General features: G+C 42.1%; 1 protein-coding gene across 1 annotated transcript in view; it reads right to left on the minus strand.

The window, feature by feature from the left end:
• Window positions 1-8,002: 8,002 nt before the first annotated feature.
• The window catches only part of LOC125921982 (inhibitor of carbonic anhydrase-like), a 65,819-nt gene continuing 46,619 nt past the window's right edge, over window positions 8,003-27,202 (minus strand). The window contains exons 9-17 of the mRNA XM_049629796.1: window positions 26,531-26,673; window positions 24,288-24,378; window positions 23,063-23,104; window positions 19,822-19,977; window positions 16,752-16,893; window positions 11,138-11,202; window positions 10,447-10,631; window positions 8,921-9,107; window positions 8,003-8,085 (exon numbers count right to left, since the gene is read on the minus strand). Of these exons, the coding sequence (XP_049485753.1) occupies window positions 8,051-8,085; window positions 8,921-9,107; window positions 10,447-10,631; window positions 11,138-11,202; window positions 16,752-16,893; window positions 19,822-19,977; window positions 23,063-23,104; window positions 24,288-24,378; window positions 26,531-26,673 (1,046 nt within the window). The 3' untranslated portion in view covers window positions 8,003-8,050. The remainder of the gene's footprint in view (window positions 8,086-8,920; window positions 9,108-10,446; window positions 10,632-11,137; window positions 11,203-16,751; window positions 16,894-19,821; window positions 19,978-23,062; window positions 23,105-24,287; window positions 24,379-26,530; window positions 26,674-27,202) is intronic.

Raw genomic sequence — 27,202 nt, forward strand, 5'->3', positions numbered from 1 at the left:
TAGAATATTTCAACAGAGCTAGAATATACACACATACACATAGACACACACATTCATAACATACATCTACATTAGTTCATACTAATTCTTCAAATTCCAGTTGAACATCACAGCAAATCTCCTAGTTTTCTTTCTCTCCGTATGTGCAGCTTCCTTCTCTGACAGTGAGAAACCTGAATCCCCATATTCTCAATTCTCAATATTTTTAGGTCTTTGCTCACTTCCTCTGTACATAATCAGTCTCCTGACCTCCAGCTGCCTCTTTGCCCAAGTCTCTCAGGCTCCACTGCCCCTAGCCACCTCAAGAACAAGAAAGTTAGAGAGCAAATACATGTTTTTTAACTGAATAAAAGAGGTGGGGGGGGGGAGGAAGGGAAGGGAAGGGAAGAGAGAAAGGTAGGAAAAAGTAAGAGTGAAAGGGAAACCTTTTTAACTGTCTCCACAGTCACCTGGTATGCTGTGAAGAACAGAGAGCAGGATGATGTACAGAATGAGGAATAACTGAGGAGAGATGGTCAGCATCATTCAATGTTACAAAGCTCTGGTCTTATTTTCTCAACTCAGTCATTCTTCTACAGTATACTGGGAAAGACAACAGCCTGTTTGTCCTCATTTCAAAATCTAGAGATATCCATTCTGCAAGCAAAAGAACCTCCTAAGAAAACCCTTTCCTTGTCAGTATAATGTTCAACCTAACCCAGCTGTACCCGACCTCTAGGCCAACAGGTGCAGAGGCCACTGACCCTGGAGATGAGTAGACTCTGGAAATTGCTATGTGTAAAGGAACAAAAGTCACTGATCAAAGGCAGTCATGCAGTAGAAGCTGGTCTTCTCTGGCATGCCATTTGCAGAACACCTGGACAGGTTTGGCAAAGATGGGAACAAGGTTAGAGGTCAGGGCCAGGGGCATAGTTTAGAGCTCCATGGCAGAACTGCTTTCAGGCAAAATTGTGAAACAGGGAACACGTTATGGAAGCTGCTTCAGTCCCTACTCCAGAGGCCCTTCTGACAATTGACTTCTCCCTGACCACAAACTTGGATTATAGAGAGGGGAAAGAAAGGTTGTGGAATTCAGAGAGCATGGTATAAAGTGGGCCAGGACACCAGAATGTCAAGAAATCTGGATTTTAAAATAAGGGAAGGATCCTAGGTATAGGAATTTGTTCCCAGAAGTAGAGTTTATTCCCAGATTTGTATTTGGAAATCATCTGCCCAGTGCAAAGCAGGAATGTAGTGTTAATAAAAGTAGCATTAGATCATGATAGAAATAAACATGAGAAATGTTCACAAATGCAAATATTAGGACAAGAGAAGGACATGGCCCTGGTTCTTCCTGATGGACAGCACCACTAAAGCTAGTGTGGTTTTGTCATTTACTTCTTTACATTCACTTCTATAGAGTAAGACTTTCAGTTATTCAGTGAATTAGTCAAGTTACTTAACTCTCGGTACCTCAGTCTCCCATCTAGAAAATGGGAATAATAATGCCTACTTCCTGGGCTTGTTATGAGAACTAAATTAACAATTAAAGTAAATCACCTAGAACAATAGCCAGCACATTATTCTCCTTCTTATTTTTATTTGTGTCATGACCAGTGTCTTTCCCCTTTAAGTTCTGTGTATGCAGCACTGTGAGCCCAGCCCCTCAGGTCACATTGCATCAGGGAATCCTACAAGTGTGTTGACCACTAGGTGCTAGACAACATATCATAGACAATACACCACACAGAGCCTGGCAGCATTATTTTGTCTGTATATCAGTTATCTGTGCACTCCTTTTATTTACCTGTCCATTCTTGAGGGCAGGTACTGAGTATTATCATGTGCAGTCTGTGGAATAAAATGAGTATGAAACTGGAGTCAGAGATTCCTGGGTTTAAATCATAGGCCACTTAGAGAAGCTACATGATGTTGGACAAATTACTTGTCTATTCCTATACTCTGTTTTCTCATTAGTAGTAAGAATATGAATACCTATCTTCTAGGCTCATTTTGAATATTACTCAGAGTGCTATTAAAGTATTGGCCCTGCCAGTACATGGCAATGACTATCATTTTTACAAAACACCTAGTATGGACTAAGTGCTAACAGCATGTTCAGTGACTCAGTGAAGTGACCCTACATAATTTCTCAAGAGCTTTGTCTATTGCTGTGGGCCCTTCAGCAGAACATACCCTGTGAGACCATTTAGTACAATGACCTCATTTTACAGAGAGAAAAACTGAGGCCCAGCCAGAGGACATAACTTGGTAGAGTGCCCAGCAGGGCAGGCAAAGCTAGAACCTACTTTGGACTCAACATCCTGAGCTATCCTCATCATCCTGTAACTCACTGGCCTGGAGTGTCCCTCATATTTTCTAACAAGGTTATTTAGAGATTTCGTTTCCCATTGCTCTTTCACCAAGAGAAGCCAAGTCCTGAGATCTTCAGGTGGGCCCATGAAAAGTGGCTGTTAAAGCTGAGCATAGTCTAGTACTCCTGGGGCAAAACAAACAGATCACTGATCCCTCTACTATTCCACAGCGAATGCCACTGTTTGATGTCCCTGCTCTCCATAGAAAAAGAAGAGTAAAGTCCACCTGGTTTCTCAGCTGTTCCAAAATAAACCTCTGGCCCATACAGATCTATAGACAATTGGTATCACCTGTTGGTTTCTACAACTGAATGGTTTTACCCTTTTAGTTCTAAATGTTCTCACAGATAGGCCTTTTACATAAATATGTACAACTTGCCAATATGTGCAATTTAGTAAGACTTATTAGCCCCACGGGGTAGCATCTGCCTGAAAACAGGTTAACTAGCCTCTATCTTCACCCCCAGAGGAAAGTGGCATGAGGTCACAGAAAAATCACTGGACTGGACCTATGGAATACACAAAAATTGTACACCAAGTAGTGTGTGTGTGTGTTGTGTGTTGTGTGTGTGTGTGTGTGTGTGTGTGTGTGTTACTGGGGTGAAAGTCCCAGGACTTTATTAAATCTGAAAGAGGTCTGGGGCACCTGGGTGGCTCAGTCAGTTAAGCATCTGACTTTGGCTTAGGTCATGATCTCACGACTCATAAGTTTAAGCCCCGCATCGGGCTCTGTACTGAGAGCTCAGAGCCTGGATCCCGCTTTGGATTCTGTATCTCCCTCTCTCTCTGTTCCTCCCCCACTTGCACTCCATCTCACTGTCTCTCTGTGTCAAAAATAAATAAAGAATAAAAAAAAGTTTTTTTAAACCTGAAAGTGGTCCATTGGTAGCCCAAATATGTTGAAATGTAAAACATTAATTATCTGTCTTCATTTCAAGTTCTTAAAATTCGAAGAAAATAGGGGCAGGATACTTGACAGCTCTTCCCCAGTGCCAGTGAAAGGTCTCTGTTGGACCATGGTCTTTGGGCTCTTGCCTCAAGGTTGTGCCATTGAAGACTGCAAGGTTGGCTCTCCAGTAGGGAAATGTGGCGGTAGAAACTCAAGCCTCTCAGAGCCACTAGTCCCTGAGGCTTTGGGCAAGAATACCTGAGGATTTTGTAGCAGGTAAAACTCTAGGAATCTTCCTGGAAGCCCAACATAAAGGATGAGCATGCAGGTGGTTTCCTGGGGACAGTCTGCAGGGAGATGACCTAGGACTAGATGTGAAAATACCTTTACCAAGAAGGACCCAAAGGATCCGGAGCAATCTGGAACTAGAAGTAGAATCAAAATTGTACAGAAAAGGGACAAAAGGGATGAAGGAACAAGAAGATCTAGATCAAAGTAGACAAGAATAAAACCGAAAAGCCCCTAGAAAGCAAGCTACTATGTTTTTAAATAATGCACAAAATGACAGAAGAGGGAGCTCTGTGAAGAAAGAAACGCTTTGCCAAAAATAGTCTTATTTTTAAAGTTCAGTTCATGGGGGAGGGGAAGGAAAAAAAAAAAAGAGGTTAGAGTGGAAGAGAGCCAAAGCATAAGAGACTCTTAAAAACTGAGAACAAGCTGAGGGTTGATGGGGGGTGGGAGGGAGGGGAGGGTGGGTGATGGGTATTGAGGAGGGCACCTTTTGGGATGAGCACTGGGTGTTGTATGGAAACCAATTTAACAATAAACTTCATATATTGAAAAAAAAGAGTTCAGGGAAGCAAATCTCACCTAAAATTGAACAACAGAAAGTACCATGGTCAAATATCATATAAAGTTATTATAAGAAAAAATTATATGTCCACGGACAATGAAAGCATACCAGAAAGATATGCCCACAAAACACCTAGAGTCTGTAATCTACACAAAAGTATGAAGAGAGCCAGAAACAATAAAGATATGGATAAATATTAAATATTTTGTCATTTAAAATTTTCACTAAAAGATAATTGATGCTTGATATGATAAAAATTATTGTCAAGTTTCTAATGTATGTAGAAGTAAAACATGGTAATAAGAGCACACAGATAAAAGAGGGAAATCCAGTGGGGTAGTGCAGTAAGCTTATGCTGGCTCACAAAAACTGATTGTGTATATCTCTTCTAAACTCTGAATTCATTGACATCACTTTGGTAGCTTGAAATCATCTGCAGCAAAAGTATTTGCTCCATGGAATTGGCAAAAGATGCAGATCAGGGCCCTTTTTTTACCTTTAAGATCTGGTTATTAAAAGTTTATCCACATATCACTGGGGAAAGTGGAACTGTAATATTACAGGATCTTATACAGAAAGTCATATAACATTACTTCTATTTTTTATTGAAGTATAACTAACATACAGTGTTATATTAGTTTCAGGTGTACAATATAATGATTCAACAATTCTATATATCATTATAGAGTGCTCATCAGGATAAGTGTATTCTTAATCCCCTTTATCTATTTCACCCCTTCCCCCACCAACCTCCCCTCTGGCAACCATCAGTTTGTTTACTGTATTTAAGAGTCTGTTTTTTTGTTTGTCTCTTTTTGTTTGTTTATTTGTTTTGTTTCTTAAATTCTACATATGAGTTAAATCATACGGTGTTTGTCTTACTCTGATTTATTTCACTTGTACCTCTAGGTCCATCAATGTTGTTGCAAATGGCAAAATCATTCTTTTTTATGGCTGAGTAATATTGAATATACACATACACACACCACACTTTCTTTATCCATTCATCTATTAACACTTGAGTTGCTTCCGTACTTTGACTATTGCAAATAATGCTTTATTAAACATAGGGGTGCAAGTATCTTTTCAAATTAGTGTTTTCATTTTCTTTGGGTAAATACCTGGTAGAAGAATTATTAGATCATATGGTAATTCTATTTTTAATTTTTTGAGGAACCTCCATACTCTTTTCCACAGTGACTGCAACAATTTGCATTCCCACCAACAGTGCATGAGTGTTCCCTTTTCTCCCACATCCTTGCTAACACTTCTTATTTCTTGTCTTTTTAATTTAGCCGTTCTGACAGGTGTAACGTGATATCTCACTGTGATCACTGTGATTTTGATTTGAATTTCCTTGATGATTAGTGATGCTGAGCATCTTTTCATGTGTCTGTTGGCCATCTGTATGTTCTTTTGAAAGATGTCTTCTGCCCATTTTTAATTGGATTATGTCTTTTTGGTGTTGGATTATTTTGTTTTATTGATGGTTTCCTTCGCTGTGCAAAAGTCTTTTTATTTTGGTATATTCTCAATAGTTTAATTTTTCTTTTGTTTCCCTTGCCTGAGGGGACATATCTAGAAAAATGTTTCTACAGCCAATGTCAAATAAATTACTGCCTATGTTTTCTTACAGGAGTTTTTTGATTTCAGGTCTCACATTTAAGTGCTTAATCTATTTTGAATTTATCATTATGTATGGTGTAAGAAAGTGGTCCAGTTTTATTATTTTGCATGTAGTTGTCTAGTTTTCCCTGCACCATTTGTTAAAGAGGCTGTCTTTTCCACATTATATGTTCTTGCCTATTTCATTGTAGATTAATTGACCATGTAATCATGGGTTTAGTTCTCAGCTCTTTATTATGTTCTATTGATCTGTGTCTGTTTTTGTGCCAGTACCATACTTTTTTGATTATTACAGCTTTGTGGTGTATCTTGAAATCTGGGATTGTGATACCTCCAGCTTTATTCTTCTTTCTCAAGATTGTTTTGGCTATTTGGGGCCTTTTGTGGTTCCAGACAAATTTTAGTATTATATGTTCTAGTTCTGTGAAAAATATTGTTGGTATTTTGATAGCGATTTCATTAATCTATAGATTGCTTTGGGTAGTATGGACATTTTAACAATATTTGTTCTTCCAATCCAGGAGCATAGAATATCTTTCCATTTGTGTCATCTTCAAGTTCTTTCAACAATGTTTTATAGTTTTCAGAGTATTGTCTTTTACCTCCTTAGTTAAATTTATTCCTAGGTATTTTTTTTATTTTGGGTGCAATTATAAATACAATTGTTTTCTTAATTTCTCTTTCTACTTTATTATTGTATATAAATGTAACAGATTTGTCTATATTAATTTTGTATCCTGGTATAACATTATCTGACACTAGTCTTAAAACAAAGATAAGTATTGCAAACTTTGGAGAAGACATTAAAAAATAAAAGAATAGGTAAAAGCCAGTAGAGAAGATAAAATGGAATACTAAAAAACAATCCAACAGAAGGCAGAAAAGAGGAAGTAAGAAACAAAGAACAGATGAGACAACAAATATTAATAACTACATTATATATAAATGAACTAAACACATCCTTTAAAAGGATAAAGATTATTGCACTGAATGAAAAAAGAAAGACCCAACCCTGTGCTCTTTATAAGAAACCCCCCTTAATATAAACAGATGGATTAAGGTAAAAGAATGGAAAACAATGACCAAGCACACACTAGTCATAAGAAAGGTGAAGTGGGCATATTAATATGCAATAAAGTAGACTTAAGACAAGAAGTATTACCAGGACATAGGAACATTTCATAATGATAAAGCAGCCAATTCATCAAGAAAGCCTAACATCCTAAATGTGTATGACCTAACAGAACAAAATATATAAAGCAAAATCTGACTGAACTGGAAAGAGAAATGAGCAGATCCATACTTACAGCTAGAGATTTCAATCCTCTTCTCTCGGTGATTAATGAAAAAGTAGATAGAAAATGAGTTAAGACAGAAGATTTGAACAATAACATTAACCAACCTAACCTAATTGCTGTTTATAGAACTACACTATATATTACAGATCTACACACGATAGAATTACACCCCAAAATACAGAATACATATTTTTTTCAAGTGTACATGGAAGGATGGCAAGTCCTGTACTGGTTACTCTTTCACAGGCAGAAGCACAAGTCCACACTCATAAAACTAACATTTAACAATGTATAACTTAGGCTCCCATTCAACTTTTACTGAGGCACTATCATAAGCTGCAATTATGGTAACACTAGGTATGACAAAATCTCTGATAAGAAACTAACTTAAAAGAAATGAGTATAAATCCCACTTTAAGGAAGTTGACTATAAAAGGGTAGTAAGATTAGATTTTTTTGCAGTAATTTTAATGTTTTCCAATTAATATGAGTCAGGATTTGATTCCACTTAACATTGTGAATTTTAAATGTTCAAATATGTTTTTAAAATACACAAACTCGTTCCTTAGCCTTTGTTTTTATTATGTAAGTCCTTGATACAGCACACACTGATGCTTTTTTTTTTTTTGGCACACTTGTAATCACCACTCAGACTTCCTTCAGACATATTTATTACTTATATTCTATTTAAGTGACTTGACTCTTGGGTAAAATAAAGAATGGGGAGGGAAGATGAGCTAGTCTTATACAGTTCTTTACAAAGGTACAATTTAATAGATATTAGATTCAGAAGCATAACTCTAGTATAAAGACATAGTTTTCTCCCCTCAAAAGAAATCTGAGAACATTTAATGAAGTTTTCTGAGAAGACACAATAATTTTCATTCATTTTAATTTTTTTATCAGTTCCAGCACATAATTACAAAATAACTGAGGTTAACACAGGCCCAGGTACAGACAAGTGAGAATGTGGCCCCACCATATCTCAGGCACTGAGCATCCCCATATGGTTGTCCACTTTGATCAGTGTTTAATGTATGTGGAATGTACAGGCATCCAGAAGCTCTGTGAAGCAAAACATAAGAGAAAGAACTTCAGGTACTGCCTATGCTTGCTAAACACAATGCTGTTCCTCTTTTCTAAAAGTAAATGCTAGGTAATAACAATTTTTTTAAAAATCTCTATCTGTCTATCTATCTCCTGATGTCAGTGCCATACTTAAATACCAACATTTTCCTTTCCTCCTGCTCTCATCATCTCCAACACATAATATAATTCAACAAAAATTCAGGCACACCCCCAGCAATTTGATTATCCCAGCTCTAATTTTATTTCTCCAACTTAATCCTTTTTGAGGCAGCTATGCCATTCTAAAATACATACACATATATAAAAACATATATATGCATGTATAAACTATGCCATTTTAATATATATTTATTTATATATTTAAATATAAATATACATATATATAAAATATACATATAAAGGGCATATTATAGTGCTAACTTCATTTTGTTTCTATTAATATTATTTATGCATTTGACTTAAAATCTTTGAAAATTGGTCCTCTATGAGTCATGCTGTGGGTCATCTCCCAACCTTCTCCCTACACTGAAGTGCTCACACATGTGTACCTTTTCATTTTGTTAGCAAAAAAAATGGAAATGCACAAGTAAACAAGTCCAATTTCCAAATGATCTCAAGTTCTATTGTACTCTCTGTCTCCTCCAAATGATTTGGTCTTTTCTCAGGTAGTCTTATACTGTTGTCTAATTGAGTTGCTTCACTGGTAAGTCTGAATCCTCCTGCAGGGCCAGGAGCAAGCCCTCTCCATCTTTATGTCCTATCAGTACAGGCCCAGGGCTTGGCTTACGATGGTCCTTAATACTCTACTCACCAGAGTGTAAACATGGTTTCATGTTAGCAATGGCCATAAGATACTCTGGTCCTAAGTATTTTCTGTAAGTTGTTTCATCCTGAAGGTTAGCCAAACATGCAGTGTCATCACTGAAAAGCAGATCCTTGTTTGAGGATTCAAACATCTGGAACATCCTGTATTCAAACCCATTTCTTCCAAAGAGCTCCTAAGTCAGACAGACAGACAGACAGACAGGCAGAGAGTGAGCAGCAGCACCAGGGAGCACAAGGTTGTGTATTCTGCCTCAGAAGATCTAAGTCTGCTGGGCTGCTTAGCTCCAGCACCTGGAACCCTAGGGCACAGCAACAGTTTAGGAGGCACCATTAATGGCAAAGAGCATGGCCTCTGGGTTCAGATCCTGGGCCTAGCTTTTGTTTGTCATGTGACTGTAGGAAAATTCTTTACTAAGCTCAGTAAACCTTGTTTACTCATTTGTAAACAAAGATAATAACCCTAAATAGTAAGATGATGTATGTAAATTAACTGCTAAATAGGAAAAGCTTCAAGTTGGCCACTATATCACAGTTCCACCAATCACTGCTGGATATTTTCAACTTTCTGGGTCACACTTGCCTGTCTTCCTGCTGCCCGAAGCCCTTGCTGTCTTGCCTCTGCTATTCCCTACATCTGCCCCAGGCACCTGACCATTTCCATCTCTTCCTGCCCCTCCTCTCCTTTCTTTCATTCAGCCCCCCTGTAGCCATGGGGGCAGCTTGCCCTTTGGGAGATGCACCCCTTCAAAAGTCCATGACCGAGAGCCTTTTGTTTTGCCAGTTCTCCCTGGGTCATAATCCTTTAACTGGGATGTGTGGGCAGCATATGCTAAGACATGGAATGTTCATCTGGGGCTCTTCCAGGAATGGGGTGTGTGAGTGCAAAAGGCAGATGAAGCTTTGGGTTTTCCTTAAGATCATTTGATTTAGGCATCCTGCTACTCCATAGCCCTTGTTGGCTGCCTGTAGAGGTCATGAGTTGTTTGAATGTTAGCTCTGGAACTTTCATGAAGCCTGAAACAGTGCTTGGCCTGCCCAGGTTCATTAATGCATTGGGACCCACCCTAGGTCAGGTAGAGCAGCCTCCATTCTGCTCTTCCCACAAATACCTCACCCTTGTGTTAAGGGCTCTGAGCCAACACCCTTATTTCTGTGACAGAAGAAGAAAGAGACAGCTCTCATGGAGGAACTGAACAAGTCCAGGAGGTACCAGGAGTCTGTTCAGAGAAGCAAGTGAGTCTCAGGGAGATACTTCAGATATCCACATGTCCAAGGCTTTTTCAGTCCACTTTGATACCCTAGACAGCCCCAGAGCACAAAGTGAACATGGCCACCATCTAGCTTTCTGCTTTCATCAGAGGCAGGGTTGCAAGAATCTAGTTCCACATCCCAGGGGTAAAGTCCCAGGGAGAAAGGGTATGAGACTGGGCTGGGTGTGCCTATCAGCTCTGCAACTGACCTGAGCACTCAGTTGGGAGGACTGTGTGGACAAGACCTCCTGTGTGGCCATACCTGTTGGTTGAAGAGAATTCTGCGAACAAAATCTGCCTTATCTTTCCTTGAGACCACGGCATGATTTGGGACTCTGGCCAGGTGGCAGCTCTGAGCTTCAGTCACAGGTTTCCTGGTACCATCGAGGCACAGCAGCTCAAAGTCTTCATGCTTCAGATCCTTAGCCCATGCTTCAGTGTTCTTTCCTAGGGGGAAGGAAGGTGGGTCAGCCACAGCAGACAGCTTTGGTCAAGGTGGCCTCACTGGGGGGATATGACCAACCACCAATGTCTGGGAGAATCATAGAGACATGGAAGAATGAAATAATAAGGCTTTAAAAATAAAACAGAAAAGAAAATTCATTTTCGGTCCTGTTAAAGGCAAAGATTTCTTAAACATCCCCCAAAAAGCAGTAGCCAAAAAGGAGAAGATTGGTTGAAGTATATTAAAAATTAAATTTTAACTATATTAAAAATGTAAATGTTAATCAAAAGACATCATTAAGAAAGTGAAAAGTCTTTCAGAGAGGGACAAGATATTTTCAATCCATATAGCTGATAAAAACTTGTATCCAGAATATTTAAGGATTGCCTATATATTAAGGGAGCTAGACATGCTTTAATGAACTTTCCTGGTTACCTGACTGGGGAGTGACTTCCCATAAGAGACTCAGATTTTTTCCAAGGGAGGAAAGGACAGTACAGACACATACCGTCAGTGTTCTGAAAGACCGTGTGATCCTTCACAAAGGCCACGTCTCCCTTCTCAACCAGACACCTGCACAGCAAGGGTCCAGTTAGTGAGGAGGATCAATAGGAGTGAGAGGGAGAGACACCCAGAGGGAACCACCTAGGGGTTCACACCCCCTCCACCAGAGCCACCAGGCACACCTAACACTGACCACATCCACACACACAACTGTAACACCCAACTGTCCCTGGGAATTAGAGGGGAAATGTAATAGAAAAAGAAATCTGCCTGGGGTGCCTGGGTGGCTCAGTTGGTTAAGCATCCGACTTTGGCTCAGGTTATGATCTCATGGTTCGTGGGTTCGAGTCCCACGTTGGGCTCTGTGCTGATAGCTCAGAGCCTGGAGTCTGCTTCAAATTCTGTGTCTCCCTCTCTCTCTGCCCCTCCCATGCTCATGCTCTGTCTACGTCTCTCTCTCAAAAATAAACAAACATTGAAAAAGAAATCTGCTCATTTTGTTTCTATTGTAGATAATAACCCTTGTTTGGTTCCTTATTTGAAATACTGATTGGTTTCTCCAGAGAAGATGCTTGTGTTCTCCTATTAACAGGGATATTCAAGAACGGCTCTTTGGTTGGATCAGAACTCACATCAGAGGGGCGCCTGGGTGGCTCAGTTGGTTAAGCGTCCGACTTCAGCTCAGGTCATGGTCTCACGTTCCATGAGTTTGAACTCTGCGTCGGGTTCTGTGCTGACAGCTCAGAGCCTGGATCCTGCTTTGGATTCTGTGTCTCCCCCTCTCTCTCTGCCCCTCCCCCACTCATGCTCTGTCTCTCAAAAATGAATAAATGTTAAAAAAAAATTTTAAAAACTCACATCAGAGATTAAAGTCAGCATGGAAGACATGATTTTGAAGGAGTCTTTTCACATTCAGATGTCTAGTCAGCTTTAATAAAAGTTAATGTGCACCACTTAGATATGTTTTCATGATTAATCCCCTGAAAAATGTTTCTCTGTGTTTAAGGTCCATTTTTTATGAGAAATGTTGAACATACTAAAAATCAGTTCTATGACATCCAGTCAGTTGGTAATTGATACTAATGATTCATTATCAGGAGCACCTCTCCAGTTTTCTCTAACTTCAGGTCCCTCTATACTTAGCTAGGATCAGTTACTCCCATTCAATTTTCCTAAGCCTTGCCCTATTTCTTTCCTCCACCCACTCTCCATATAGTCCCAGTCCTGAATAAGCACGGTCATCTGCCTCAGGTGTGTCTGTACCTCAGCAGGGAGGCAGACCAGAGACCCTCCCGATCATTAACTTCTCTGGGGCATTCCTGTGTTCCTTGCTCTACTCTAGATCTGTGATTCTCAAAGTGTGAGCTGGGATCAGCAGTATAGGTACCAGCTGTGAACCTTTTAGAAATGCGAATTCTTGGGCCCCACCCAAGACCTACTAGATTAGAAACATCTGGGGGTGGGGCCCAGCAATCTGTGTTTTAACAATCTCCCCAGGAGATTCTGTGCTGTAGTGGTGAGAACCACTATTTCAGATAGCCACCTCCCCATTCTATAGAGCAGTGACTAAAATGTTTTCCAAATTTCCACATACTTCTATCTCTCCACATTCCCTCTCCCCAGTACTCACTCTGACATGTCCTCCTGCTTCCCAGAGAAAACACAGATAACATCACATGGGCTTTCTTCCAGCCAAATCTGTCAGTCCAAGTCTCCAGTGCTCTTCTCCTGCCCATCAGGCACAGAGAAGAAACAAAGATCTCCCTCCCAGCAGGTGTCCTCCCCAGGTGCCTTGCATCCCATTCCTGCCCATACTCTCAGGCACTTTCTCATAGTTTTCCTCTTTCTCTTATGCAATTGGAGTCTTTCCCTGTTCCCTGGGCTCTTTTTATCAGCATTTATACTTTTCTTTTTTAAAAAACAATAATCCCTGTTTTGATCCCACATTGCCCTCAGCAATGGGCATCCCTCCCCGACTCATCCAAACACCTACAAGTAATCATTGCACTTACAATCAGCATCCCTTCTCACCACCCTCACTGACCCCTGCTGGTCAGTTTATGGGATAGACTCACTATTGAATCTGCTCCCACCAGATCCAGGGGCCAGTTCACTATACTCATTTTATCTGGTTTCTCAAGTTCATCCTTTCCCCAGTTTGAAATGTTATCTCTGTTATAGACCAGATATAATGTGTCCACGTATAAGTGTTGGAAGTCTATTCTCTACCACTGATTTGTCATTCTTGCACATAAACAACTCTGTACTGATCATAATATTGCAGTATTATATAGTATTACAACATAATTTTTATATCTAGGAAAACAAAATTCCCTTTATATAATTTTATTTAAAAATTATTGACTTTCGTTTGTCTACCAAGCTTTAATATTTTGAGAACTGACTCCTTCCCCCATCTCCCCCAATCCGCCTGGTCACAGTGGAAGCAGCTAAAACTTTACAATGCAACATCACTGCATGAGTTGTGTGAACTCAAACTTTCACTGGAACTGGGCTGACAATCCCATTTCTTGAGAATTGGGACGAATATATTATAGTCTGTGTTTTACTGCTTCTGTAATAATGTTAATCACAGACATTTCCTTTCATGTAGACTGAAAAATAGAGAAAACCATCCTGCAGGGAAAGACAAAGTGAGGCAGATGTGGAGGGGACGGGGGGAAGGGAGAGGGAGAGAGAGAGAAGCAGGGTATGTTCCCTTATGCTAAAAATTAATTCACTGTTTATCTAGAATTCTAATTTGGCTGGACATCCTAAATTTTATCTGGCAACTCTTGCCTTAAAGTATCTTGGCTGTCTCCTGAGGCTCAAATCTTAGTCCTTACAAGGTGGAAGCTCCTTGGGTTTTTTCACTTGCAACCAAAGGAGTCTTTATTCATTACATTAAAGAAAAAAAATTCAACAGGTAGATAAAATATATAGTATTCTATAGAGTGAAAAGTGCTTTAAAAAAAACCATAAAGCAAGAAAGGGGAATGTGAAATATTGGTAAGGGCATGTGTGTGTGTATGTGAAATTATAGTGGCCAGGAAACACTCCCTGATAAATCCTAAAGAAAATGAGGCAACTAGCTATGATATGAGGAGGAAGAATACTCTAAGTGGGAATAAGAGCAAGTACAAAGACACTAAGGCAGGAGTGTGCCTGATGTCTTCAGGGAATAGCTAGGATGCCAAGATGGCTGAAGTAGATACAGCAAGGGGAAAGATGTAGGAGATGAGGTCACAAAGGGCCTTCCCAGGTCATAAAGAGACCTTATAGGTCAAAGAAGGACCCTAAATTTTACTTTGAGTGATATGGGAAATTACTGGAGGGTTTTAAGCAGAGAAGTGTGATACTCTGATTTATATTCTAACAGAATCACTCTTGCTGATATGTTGGGAATAGACTGGACGTAGGAGGGAGAAGAGGATAGAGCAGATGCCTCCTAACCCTTTAAGAATGTATGATAACAATCTGGAGAGAGAGGATGGTGGTTTGGATCAAGGTGGTATCAGTGGAGATGGGTGATGAGGTCAATTCTGGTTACCCTTTGCAGGTAGAGTCAACATGATTTGATGAAGGACCAGATATGGAGTCTGAGAGAAAGAAAGTAGACATAGATAGCAGACACTAAGGTTCTGACTTTTTTCCAAAAGGAAAAATGGAGTTGCCTGTAACTGATGTGGGTAAGACTGCTGGAGGTACAGGTTTGGGTGGGAGTATGTGAAATTTTAGAAGCTCAGTTTGGGACATTTAAATTTGAGACAGTGATTAGAAATCCAAGTGGAGATGCCCACTAGGCAGTCTGGAGTTTCACCTGGAGTTCTGAAGAGAACAGGAACATAAGTTTGGGAATTGTCAGCATGTAGATGGATCGAGAGTAGATAAAACCACCAAGGGTGTGAGTATGAACAGAGAAGTCCAAAGACAGAGCCCTGGGGTGCACCAACACATGTTGAGGATGGGGAAGTGAGGCGGAACCAACAAAGAGACAGGTGCAATAGCAGGAGAGGGAGGAGGGAATCCAAATAGTGTGGTGTCCTGGAGCCAAGGAGGAAAATGCATCCATTGGGAGGAAGTGATGGGTGGTATCAATGATACTGGTCTGGTAGATGAAGAAATGCAAGGACTGAAAACTGGTCCTTCATTTGGGGATGAGAACAAGTTGTGTTTCAAGACACAGTTCTGACAATTCCAGTCCTCTGTAATATTATATTAGTTCCAAGGAGACCATCAACCCTAATACCAATGCACTTTCTGATGTAAAAACAAAAAAACTACGTTAGCCTAGGTTTCATGTGCAGTATATAGTGTTGCAGTGGATCTGTGAAAATATGTCATTTATGTATGGCTTATGAAAGAGAAAATTTTGGAGATGGCAGGACAAAGTCATCTGGCAGTGTGACAAATAAAGGGGCCTTTCCTAGAGGCTCACACATTCTCCACACAACCCTGATTCATACAACATGCCTACTGCCTCAAAGTGTCCCGTGCTGCTCAGCACACTTAGAATTAAATCTACCTCCCTGATCAGGTTGATAGGGCACAGAGACATATCCAATGCTGCAGCTCCAGCTCTGCACACCCCTGATCCCCTCTCACCCATGCGCCACCACCCCTCCCCATCATGGCCTTTTCTGGCCTCAAACACGGCACAATTTGTTCTGCCCCATGCCTGTATCCTTGCTGTTCCTTCTTCCTTAATACTCTTCCTCCGGTCTGAGGTCTGACTCCCTGTCAATATTAAAAACTTTTTTTAATGTTTATTTATTTTTGAGGCAAGAGAGAGAATGTGAGCAGGGGAGGGGCAGAGAGAGAGGGAGACAGAATCTGAAACAGGCTCCAGGCCTTGAGCTGTCAGCACAGAGCCTGAGGCGGGGCTCGAACGCATGTACCATGAGATCATGACTTGAGCTGAAGTTGGACGCCCAACCCACTGAGCCACCCTGATGCCCCTCCCTGTCAATATTTAATCCTCAAATCATACAGTCCCTTCCACTTGCTGTTATCAAAACTGTCCACTACCCAAGTCACTACCACACTACCCCCTTCTGTTCCTTTGTAGCTCCTACCTCAGTCAGGAAGTGATTGGCCCTTCATTTATATTTATTGTCCTACTCTCCTCATGAGAGGAGACAGGGAGCAGGACCTACATGTGTCTTTTGCTGCTATAACCCCTCTACCTAGACCAGTGCTTGCCACATACTAGGTGCTCAATAACTGTTTCTTGAATGGATGGGGAGCCTAGGAATATCTATTTTTAAAATGTACTCATCAGCCAGATGTAAGAAGCACACGCCCAGTACCCCTCCTCTGATTTTAACCTGAGACTCTGAAAGATTCCATGACTTGTCCACAATCACACAGAAGAAAAGAACAAAAGTAAAAGCATGGCTGTGACCCTGTACCCCTCATTCTTGGCTCTCCTCAGGTGCCCTAAGTCAGGTGGGTCTGCAGAAAAGTGTTCCAGAGAGGAGCTGGACTTGAGTCCTTGGGGCCGGTGGGAATCTACAGTTTTGTTTTCTAATTCTGGCTCCTCTTAAATGCAGTGCCCAGATGCTGGGCGAAGTTCACTGGGTTGGTGCCAAAGAGAAAGGTGCACAGACACTACTCACCTGAATGCCCCACTGGAGCCGTAGTATCCCTCATGGTTGTTGGGAGCACAAGTATGGGCTGGGTCGTTGCCACCACTGCACAGAGCACAGAGACTGGAATCTGGATCAGACCCAGGGGCACAGCTTTGACTGAAGAATTCATCTGTGCAGGAAAACACAGGAGGTCAGCTCTGCCTGCCTATGTTAGAAAGAGAGCCCCAGATTTTATCCCTAGAATTGCCACATTCAGGTGTTTGGTACCATATTATCAGAAATAAGAACCTTATGGAACTAAAAAATAAATGTTGCAACTAGAGTAAAGGGGAACTGGCTGAAGTTGGGACAAGGGTCTGTGGAATAGAAGTGGCACAGGGCAGAGGTGTGGAAGGACAGACACAGTTGTAATCCTAAGAGACACAACAAAACTGAAAGTCCCAGCTGGTTGAAATTGTCCCCCATTTTTCCTGCCCTCTGCTTCCCTTGCCTTTCCTTACAAGGTATTCCATCTTGACTCCAGATCCAGGAAGGGGCCTGAGAGACCCAGCTGCCAAGCACTGTGCTGGGCCCCAGGGCACTGTGGTAAGGACGTCACATAGGCCCTGCGCTCCGGGAACCCAAGCTTGTGAGCAACAGTCATAATTCAAGTAGCCACACCAGTGAATTTATCCACCCACCCCCACCAACCCCCACTTGCTCTGGGAAAGAAGAATATGGTTCTACACCTGTAGATAAAGGAATCTAGTGCAGACCTGGGAGTCAGGGAGAGGCCTTAAGTAGAGAGATGAAGAATGAATAGGAACAGGTTTTCCAGACAGGGAAGCATCTGCAAAGGCCTAGGGCAGGGGTTGGGGTGGGGAGCAAATGACACAGAAAGGTTAATAGAGGTCGTTGAGCTGGACCACCCACTGCAAGAGTCAGTGGGGAGAAGGCAAGGTCCAGATCCCCTTTTATACCTTTGTGTAGATTTTGTTTTTTATCCTTAGAGAAATGAGGAGCTTCTGAAGGGCTGTAGCAATGGTAGACCAGGTATAGTGGGCAGGATATAGCAGGTCTGCACTTTGCAAAGATTGGTCTGGCAACGGGATGGATGGAATCCAGGCCAGATGTGGTGTGCAGGCAGCAGGTTACTGTTGTAGCCCAGGAGAGATGAAGGCAGCTTGGACTAGGGTAGTGCTAAGGTGAGGGAGATGGTGGTGAGGTGGGGGGGGGGGGGGGGGGGGGGAGGGGACGGCGCGGGGGGGGGGGGGGGGGGGGGGGCGTGGAGAACTGACATCACCGGTGATGGATGGGTGCATGCAGGATGACAGCTTGGTTTCCAGCTGGCGCAAGTGGATGGACTATAGGGTCCTCCACTGAGCTAGGCAGTTTTGGAACAGGACCAGGCTCAGCAGAGATGATGCATTCTGTTTTGAGCTTAATGTGCTTTTGAGATATTCAACTAGATAATGTCAAATAGGCAGTTCTGGAGGTCAAGGAGAGATCTGTGCTAGGGATAACAATGTAATAGTTATCAACATATAGACATAATACTAATAATAGTGATAGCAGCAAACATTTATCTACTACTGGTTATGTGCCTAGTTTTGTATGTATAGTATTTGTTTAGATAGTAATCAAGGCTGTAGGTATGGATATGAGTGCCTGAGGATTGAGTTTAGAGTAGGAGAAAAAAAAATTTTTAAGCAACTGAAACATTTATTAACCAGAATGGGAAAGTGCATTTTGCAGGGGTAGGAGAAAAACCAAACCAGTGTGTTTTCACAAAAGTCCGGAGATAGTGTTTTAAGGTGATTTGAAGAAAGAGAAGTCATGGAGGAATGGAGTGGAGCATGACCTTTCAGCTGAGCAACATGGAGGTCATGGGTAGCCTTGATCAGAGTTCTTCCTTATGCAATGACACAGGGAAGCCAGAAGGCAGGGAGCAGAGGAGTAAGTGGGAGGTGATTGGCTCAGACCTTGCTGTTAAGAAGTCTGGCAGTAAAGAGGTGGAGAAACAAGTCAAAAGTGGGAGGAGACTGCTGAGAGAGGCTGGACTTTTAAAAATGGAAAACATTGGGTGAGTTCAATGTTGAAAGAAATTGTTGGCTATACCAGAGGAAGAAGTAGTAACCAAAAGGGTGAGGCTCTAGGGAAGGGTGTGGGGGAGGGGCCCCCACGCAAAACACAGGTGGAGGGAGGCTGAGTAGATATAGCCATCAGTAGGCCCACAGCTTCGGCAGTGGGATGGTGAGGGGAAATTTTTCTGATCATTTCAATTGTCTCTGCGGCTGAGATAAGTCATCTGCTGAGAAACTTGGTAGATGGGTGTGGGATGGAAATGTGTGGACAGTGAGGACATTAGGATAATTATTAGGAAGTGTGCGGGGGGGGGGTGGTTGGTGTAGAGACACAGTGGGGGTGCTCATGAGTGCCAGGGGCCCACTGAGGCCAGCAGCTAGAGCATTTCCAGTGGAATGAACTGCTGGGCCCTGTGACTTCTCCAGCCATGTTTAGCTGCTAAGGTGCAGAGGGTGAAGAGAGCAGGGAATGGGCTTTGCATAGGAATAGGATCTGTGAGATGGCGAGAGAAAGCAGGGGACCAAGGGCCTTTTAGGTATTGACAAGAGTGTTGCTAAAATGACGAATATGAGAATCTAAGGGAGATAAGGGTGAAAGTGAAAGATAAAGTGTCCAAGGACTTACTGGTATAGGGTTTTCAATTTTTAAAAAGCAGCCAATCTAGTTTATATGGGGAAACAATACAACACACACACACACACACACACACACACACACACACACACACACACTACTCTTGCTCTGTAACCCCAGGCTTGTTCCCCGAGCTAGTGGTAATACATAAAGAAAGGGGTATTTCCCTGATATCTGCCCTTTGGACCAAGCCACTCCCCTCAGAAGTGAGGAGGTGAGGAGAAAGGGGAGCACCCATTCAAGCAGAGGTGAAGCTCACCTGTAATGTCTGCCCAGCCCTTGACCCCACTACCCACTTATATCATCCCTTGGCATTCCTTGCCATTGAACTGAATTTCTCTCCTACACAGGCACAGGCCCAAGGAAGGGGATGCCACACCACCTCCCAGAACATACTTACCAAATTTACAGGATCCAGTTTTGTTGTATATTAAACCCATGGGAATGTTCCAGCCTGCAGAAGTACCAACTGCGGGGTGACAGGACTTCCTGCCTTGCAGGGAGTTCCAGGTGAGGTCGGCACTTGGTTTCTTAACCACTGCCACGACGTAATAACCTTGCAACACAGATACCAAGATGCAATTTCAGTAGCTCCAGGACCCTCTGAAAATGTATTCTAGAGCTGCTACAGTTAGCCCCTCCTGCCACTCTCTCAGGGGAGGGGGAATAGCTTGAACCCCTCACCTTACTTTAGCAGAAGACCCTTCCAATAACTATCATTATTAAGTATGGGGCCAAACAGTCTGACAACTGCGCTCCAGACATGTCTACATGCATGCATCCAGAAATTTTTACACATGTATTTCATACTTTCAGTTTTATCCTGCTATGCGTTCTTTACTATAAGATGCTTTATCCTCCATCAATGATATATTGTAGGCACCTTTTCGATTCAGCAGAAATAGATACAACTATCTCATTCTGTTTATTGGTTAAATCTAAGTTATGTTCCACTATATGGAAATACCATATTTTGTAATCCTCCTACTGGTGAGCATTTATGTTGTGGCCCACTTTGCCAGATTACATATCATCTGCATAAATTTTTATACATATAAGTGTGCACCTGTTGAAATATTTCTGTTGAACGTTAAGTCATAAAGAAAGAGCTTTAATGACTTCTTTTTTAAAGTTAAATCTCAGGGCTCCTGGGTGGCTCTGTCCATTAAGTGGCTGACTTCAGCTCAGGCCATGATCTCATGGTTTGTGAGTTTGAGCCCTGCATCCGGCTCTGCACTGCAGAGCCTTCTTGGGATTCTCTCTCTCCCTATCTCTCTCTGCCCCTCCTCTGCTTGTGTTCTCTCTCTCAAAATAAATAAACTTTAAAAAGAAATAAAGTTAAGTTTCTGATTTTCTAGATATGACAATATTGTTTTCTCTAATTGTGACAATTTAATCTTCTTCCAAATATTAAAAATTCTTTTCTAATTATATATATATACATATGTATATATATATATGTAATTAGGAATATATATATATATATATAATTAGGAATATACATATATTCCTAATTATACTGCATTCACTTTCAAAGTAATGCCCAGTGTCTTTGGTGGGAGTAGGTCTTCTTGTCTTGTTCCTGAAAATAATGGGAACACCACTGATATTTCATATATTCCTATCCCAATACTATGTAACTGAATGTGCTTATTGAGTGAGGCCTAAACAGCAAACCTAAATTTACAAGAAGATTAGAATCATAAATTTTCAGAATTAGAAGCTGGTATGGTTCTCCACCGCCACTCCGAACCCCTCTCCCCACTACACTCCCTCTCTTGCTGTTGTGATTCAGGTCTCTAAATATTCAAGCCTAGAAAAATTGGAAGTCAACATGGCAGGTGAAAGATCTGCCTTGCCAGTTACTTCCTAAATGACCTCAGACAAGTCGCTTCATATCTAGATCCCCAGTTTGTCCTCAGTAGAATGGTGACAATGATACTCATCCCAGGGGCTGATTTAGGGGGATCAGATGTGCTAATATGGGCACATTGTACATTAGACTAGGACGGGGAAGTTACACTGCTGGGTTTCCAGCTACGCTGCTTGTGGCACAAGCAGTACCAGAGCCCTTCTTTCACTGCAACAGATTCTCCCAAGGCCACAGCAAACCCTTGCTTACCAGAATGTGCTCTATTACACCATTCCAGCAGCCAAATACTGTCACAGTGCCTTTCCTGAGATGTAGCTGTTTCTGCACAAATAGCATCAATTACTGTCATCTGGTGTGTGTGTGTGTGTGTGTGTGTGTGTGTGTGTGTGTGTGTGTGTGGCTTTGGGGTTGATACCTCTCCATCTCTACTCACATCTAACCTTCTCCATCCCAGTCAGCCACCCTGAACTGTCTTCTAAGCATCTTTGTCCACCTGCATTTGCCTATCACTGAAGTTCCTGGCAATGTCAACCATTCTTCAAGCAGAGTTCCTTCTGACTTCACATATTCTCCAATCGATAGACTGCATGGCTGAGAAAAATGCCAGTCCTTAGGGTTGAGGGTGAAGACACAACTCACTGAAGACTGTTAGCCATGAAAGCAGAGGGGGAGAGGGGCAGCATACCCTAGGGCTTGGGTTCTGTTGCACATGAAGGGGAGCTGCTGCAGGGGAGCTGCTTTGCACCCCAGGCAGCTTGGTGGAGTGTGGGCATGGTGGGGCCTCTATGACCCCATTCTTAGCAGGGAACAGAGATGTTGCTGGTGCTGGGGTGCTCCAAGCCCAGGCAAGCATCTGTTTTCACCTCAGGATCCTCTGTCACTGTTGTTTTCAAAACCTAATGTGTATCAGAACCAGCTGGAGGTCTTGTTAAAACACACAACAGTAGCCCCATCCTTGGAGTTTTTGACTCAGTGGATTTGGGGTGGAGCCCAAGAATTTGCATTCCTCATAAGTTCTCAGGTGATGCTGATGCAGCTGGTCCAGGTGCTGCACTAGATTAAGAAACACTGCTCCATTTTCCAAGAGTAGGTACTTCAAGGACAGATTCAGACCCTCATTGCCCTTGTGGAGACACAGATGGGAGAACTTGTCACCTGGTCTACTCTAAAGATGAGGTCAGCTCCTCTGCTATTAAAATCAGCTGGCCAAAAGCTAAAGGGTTGAGCTCATCTTCCTCCTCCTCTTCATTAGAGCAGGTATGACTCTCCTCCTCTCGTGAGGCCTCCACTCGGCCCGGAAGTGCCTGGAACAGGCTCCCACCTCCTGGCGCAGAGATGGGCAGGCAGCATGTGACAAGGAGTGGGGTGGTGTGTCGGGAAGGGCAAGGGGATTCCAGTCACATTACCTCTTCTCGAGCCCAGGTGCAGGCGCTCCCTGGCTGTGCAGCCCTGAGCCTCACTTTCCCCATCTACACAACACGGGATAATGATGCCCACATCCTAGAGGACCGCTGAGAAGGCTAAAGGAGAATAGTGCAGGCAGGAGTCCTTTGTTGACTGTAACATACCCTACAAACGGTAATTATTGCTACAGCTTCGTGACGGATTTGCTCCTTAACAATAAGCTGTGGTACTGGCGGCTTCTCCTCATCATCCTTCTTATTTTCTTACAACTCTAATAACTTTGGTTTATTTTTAAGACTTTCCCCACCCTCTCCCCCAACAATGGCCTTTATCTTTGACCCCAGTGTTACTGATTCTGACTCACCTTCCATGGGTGTATTCACACACCTAGACTCATCCTTAGGCACTAAAAAGAAAAAAAAAAAACAAAAAAAAAACAAGATAATGGCACGAAACTCTCCTATTACTCAGTCCAAAGTCATGAGCTTCTCAATCTCAAGAGAGAAGGATAAAATTAAGCAGTGTGTCATTGGTTATCAACAAGCAAGTTTCTGTAGGCCTATTTTACCCCTCTCTGCCTGACCTTTGCTATTTGAACATTAGGTTCCACCTCAGAATCTCCTCAACACTCAGGGGGTTACAGAGAAAGAAAATGAGATGCCCTTTCAAGAGGGGCAGAGGCTACTGAAGATCCTGACAAAGATCTTTCTGCATTTGCTATGTGATTGAAATCATCCTGACATCCTTCTTGTCTGCAGAACCCTGGACTGTGGCGGGCAATCATCATATTCTCGTTATGTTGGAGGGGAAAAATCGAATCCATGGAGTCAGAAAACCCTAGATACGGTCTTCATTCTACCTTGGACACATCATTTAACTTCTCTAAGCCTTAGTTTTTATATCAGCAAAATGGAGCTACCATTATTTACTTAGCAGTGTTTTTCTGTATTGCAGAATAATGTATGGTTTCCTGCTCACCGCCTAACCGATGAGGTACTTCATAAATTATATTGGTGAAATCCTCTTTTTCCCAGCTTTATTTTTTTATGTGAAAGGATCCCCACTAAAGAACATGACCCTGTAGCATCACCCCTCAATCTTCCGGTGCAGCTGGGGTGAGTTGATTTTGGACTAGTAAATTTGGCACAAGTATTGAAGTTCATATGGCTCAGCCCCTCCTTTCTTTATTGAAGAGAGTGGGGAGAGGTTGGTTTAGATCTTTTCAATGAAGATTTATGACAATATGTGTTCTCCTCTGCCCTCAGCCATGGGGTAAGCCAACAGACCCGTTCTCCTGAACTAGTGGGTAACTCTAACTCAAGGGCAATTTGGCAAGCCCTGCAGCCAGCTCTGTACCATGCCCTCCAATATCACCTTTTAAGTAATAAAGATCTCCTTTGATCTCATTCTGCCTTATTCCTGTATCCATATCTTCATTGGTTCTGACTCTGGGGAAAGAGGATATTATCTGCTAGCCTCTTACATTCCAACAGTAGTTATTATCTCAACAGTGAACTAAATCGTTTCTTCATCTTTCATGTCAATGGCCTCGAGGAAATAAAACAGCGAGAGGCACCCCCTCCACTTACTGTAGTTCTCTGCCAGGACAGGCACTAGACCACACTGGCCCGCTATGTAGATGAAGCCTCCATCCAAAGTCATGGCATCAGCGTCTCCTTTCTGAAGAAATAAATCAGTAGCACAAAGTGAGGCTGTTTCCTATCTCACTGACCCTCAGAGGTTTTCTGTCTCATTAACTTTATGTCACATGTACTTTTGATTAATCAAAACTTCTGCCATATAACCACAGGGTTTAGAAAGCTGGACATGTTGACCCAGGAGCAAGCAGCCAACACAGATCATGCTCCCTGGCATCTCTGACCTCTCATTAGTCCCATGTTGAGTACTGGACATGTCCTTACCACATTTTATTTGTGACTGTTACTACTCAGCCATCTACATGGCCAGATTCAGAGACCGTATTTACTAATGTTTCTATGAAACATGTTTTCTTCTCTATGGTGGAGTTCAACTCTGTTCCCATAATCCCATTAGCACTAACTCAGAGCACTAACACAACAGAGATATTCGATAAACAATTAATTTCTCCAGTTAAATAATTCATTAATAGGTTATTATTTAAATCAATGAAATTTTCCAACAGCAGAGCAAAAAATGTATAGATAAGGTCACTGTGATAAAAACACACAGATACATACACATGCTTCGCTTTTGATCTATTAACTGCCTTACTAGAAATTTATCTTAAAACAGTAGCAACTATAGAAACAAAAACTTACCAAGCCCTTACTATACGCCAGGTCCTTTTGAAACACCTTCCAGTGATTATCTCATGTATTGCTCACAAAATCCAACAAGGTAAGTACTATAATCCTCCCCCTTTTATACATTAGTGAACTAGATCAGAGACAGCTTAAATAATTCCTCTAATAGACAGTTACTAAGACTAAAACATAGTTTCATTCCTTAGCTCATGACCACTAACCCACACAGTCTCCAGGATCTATTTTAAAGGACACATACCTCAAAACTATTCTATATATTTTTTTCATCCATAAAATGGGCTCCTGAGCTTATTGTGAGGATTAAATGAGTTAATACAAGATAAGAGCTCATAAACATACTTGGCTCATAGTAAGTAGCTTCACAAATATTAGCTATCATTACTATTAAAGATACACCCGGAAATACTGGGGTCATAGAACAAAAATATTCAATCCGTATTATCTACAATAGCAAAGGATTTGAGAATAAATCAAATGTAGGCATTTATAAATTAGTTAAATAAATTGAGGCTGAAATACTTGGTGGAATATTATGCAGCCATTAAAAACATATTTTAAACAAATATTTCATTACCTAAGAAAGTACACCTTCTGTGTTGACTTTAAATAATAATAACAATAGATAACATTTATTGGCTGCTTACTATATGCTAGGCAATGTCCCGAGCACTCAAATTCATTTAATCTTTGTAACCGACAAATTTAGGAGACTGTATAAATTGCCAGATCTTAATGTACGGGTTATTCCCAGGAAGGCTTACCAAAACACAGATCTTCTTTCTTCAAGAAGACTGTGTGTCTCCTAGGTTTCTGTCAATTTTTTAGTATTTTATTTATAATTTTCTTTTTTTTTTTTTAATGTTTATGTATTTTTGAGAGAGTGCCAGTGGGGGAGGGGGCAAAGTGAGGGGACAGAAGCTGGCTCTGCACTGACAGGCTGACAGCAGCAAGCCCGATGTGGGGCTCAAACTCACTAACCACGAGATCATGATCTGAGCAGAAGCCAAAAGCTCAAATGACTGAGCCACCCAGGTGCCTCCTGAATTTATTTTTTCTAATCACAAAAATATTGTCTGCTCTTAGAGAAAGGAAAGTTAATAACAACACAACTTCATAACTCAGAAATTATGTGGTCATGATCTCTGAGTTATGATGTTGTGAATGATTTTATTTATCTTTCATTTCTCTTGTAGCATGTAATATTTTTGGCACCAGAAAAAAGTTAAACTTAATGACTCAAGGACTGAGAAGGCTGATTTGCTTTCATAATCCACACCCTGGGATGCCACCCCACTTCCCAAAGCTCCCAGGACTCCAGAGCTAAGTACCTAAGGAGTCTGGGTCTTGGGCCAGCCTGAGCTGGAGGGGTGCATTGGGTGGAGTCGCATGGGGCTGAGGAGGGGGTGGGGCAGCACACAACAGGTACATCTTAGCCTCATGGCTGACAGGAAGACATATGGGAAAAGGGCAGAGAGGCCATGTATCTGGGTGTCCAAGCCCAGCTGTGGAGGTAGGGCCCTCCTTACCACGATGGCAGCGATGCAGTTCTCAACGGTCTCCTCCATGGTACACTGTAAGGCGCCACCACTTACAGCACTCCACTCATCGCACTTGACCCTCTCATGGTGGCCCACTGCACACCACAGCACCCTCTGGGAGTCTTCCACACCTAGGACAGGTGGAGAAAAGCCCAGCATGCAAAATAAGTCCTCACATACATCTGGGAGGTTAGTGCCACTGACTGCAGAATGGCTGCCCAATGGTGTCCTCACTGACAGCAGCAGAGTGGGCATGAGACATCCCTGCTCATTCCCTGCCTATCACCCTCTGGGAGAAATGGGGAACTCAGTACTCAGAAGGAACAATGAAGGCAGAGCAGTCCCTCTCCCTACTGACCTCACCTCCTCAAGTACACCCTTCTGAGGGGAGGCCTTTCTGAGCACCAGCCCAGGTCAGGACCTTCCGGGGTTTTCTCTGACAGGACTGGGTTCTCCCATCCAGCAGCATTCCCCAGTTGGTAGTCATGTGTTATCTTTGGGGTAGGCCTAATTGTTCTCCCCTCACCCAATATCTGCTCACCACAGTATACCCACATCTAACACAGTGGCTTTTGTAGGTGCTCAATAACTATTGGTTGACTAAATGAAGAAAAAAATAAGGAAGGAAAGAAAGAAAAAATGAGCCATAGGGATCCAGAG

This window comes from Panthera uncia, chromosome C2 (genome assembly GCF_023721935.1).
Source record: "Panthera uncia isolate 11264 chromosome C2, Puncia_PCG_1.0, whole genome shotgun sequence".
NCBI classification, from domain to species: Eukaryota; Metazoa; Chordata; class Mammalia; order Carnivora; family Felidae; genus Panthera; species Panthera uncia.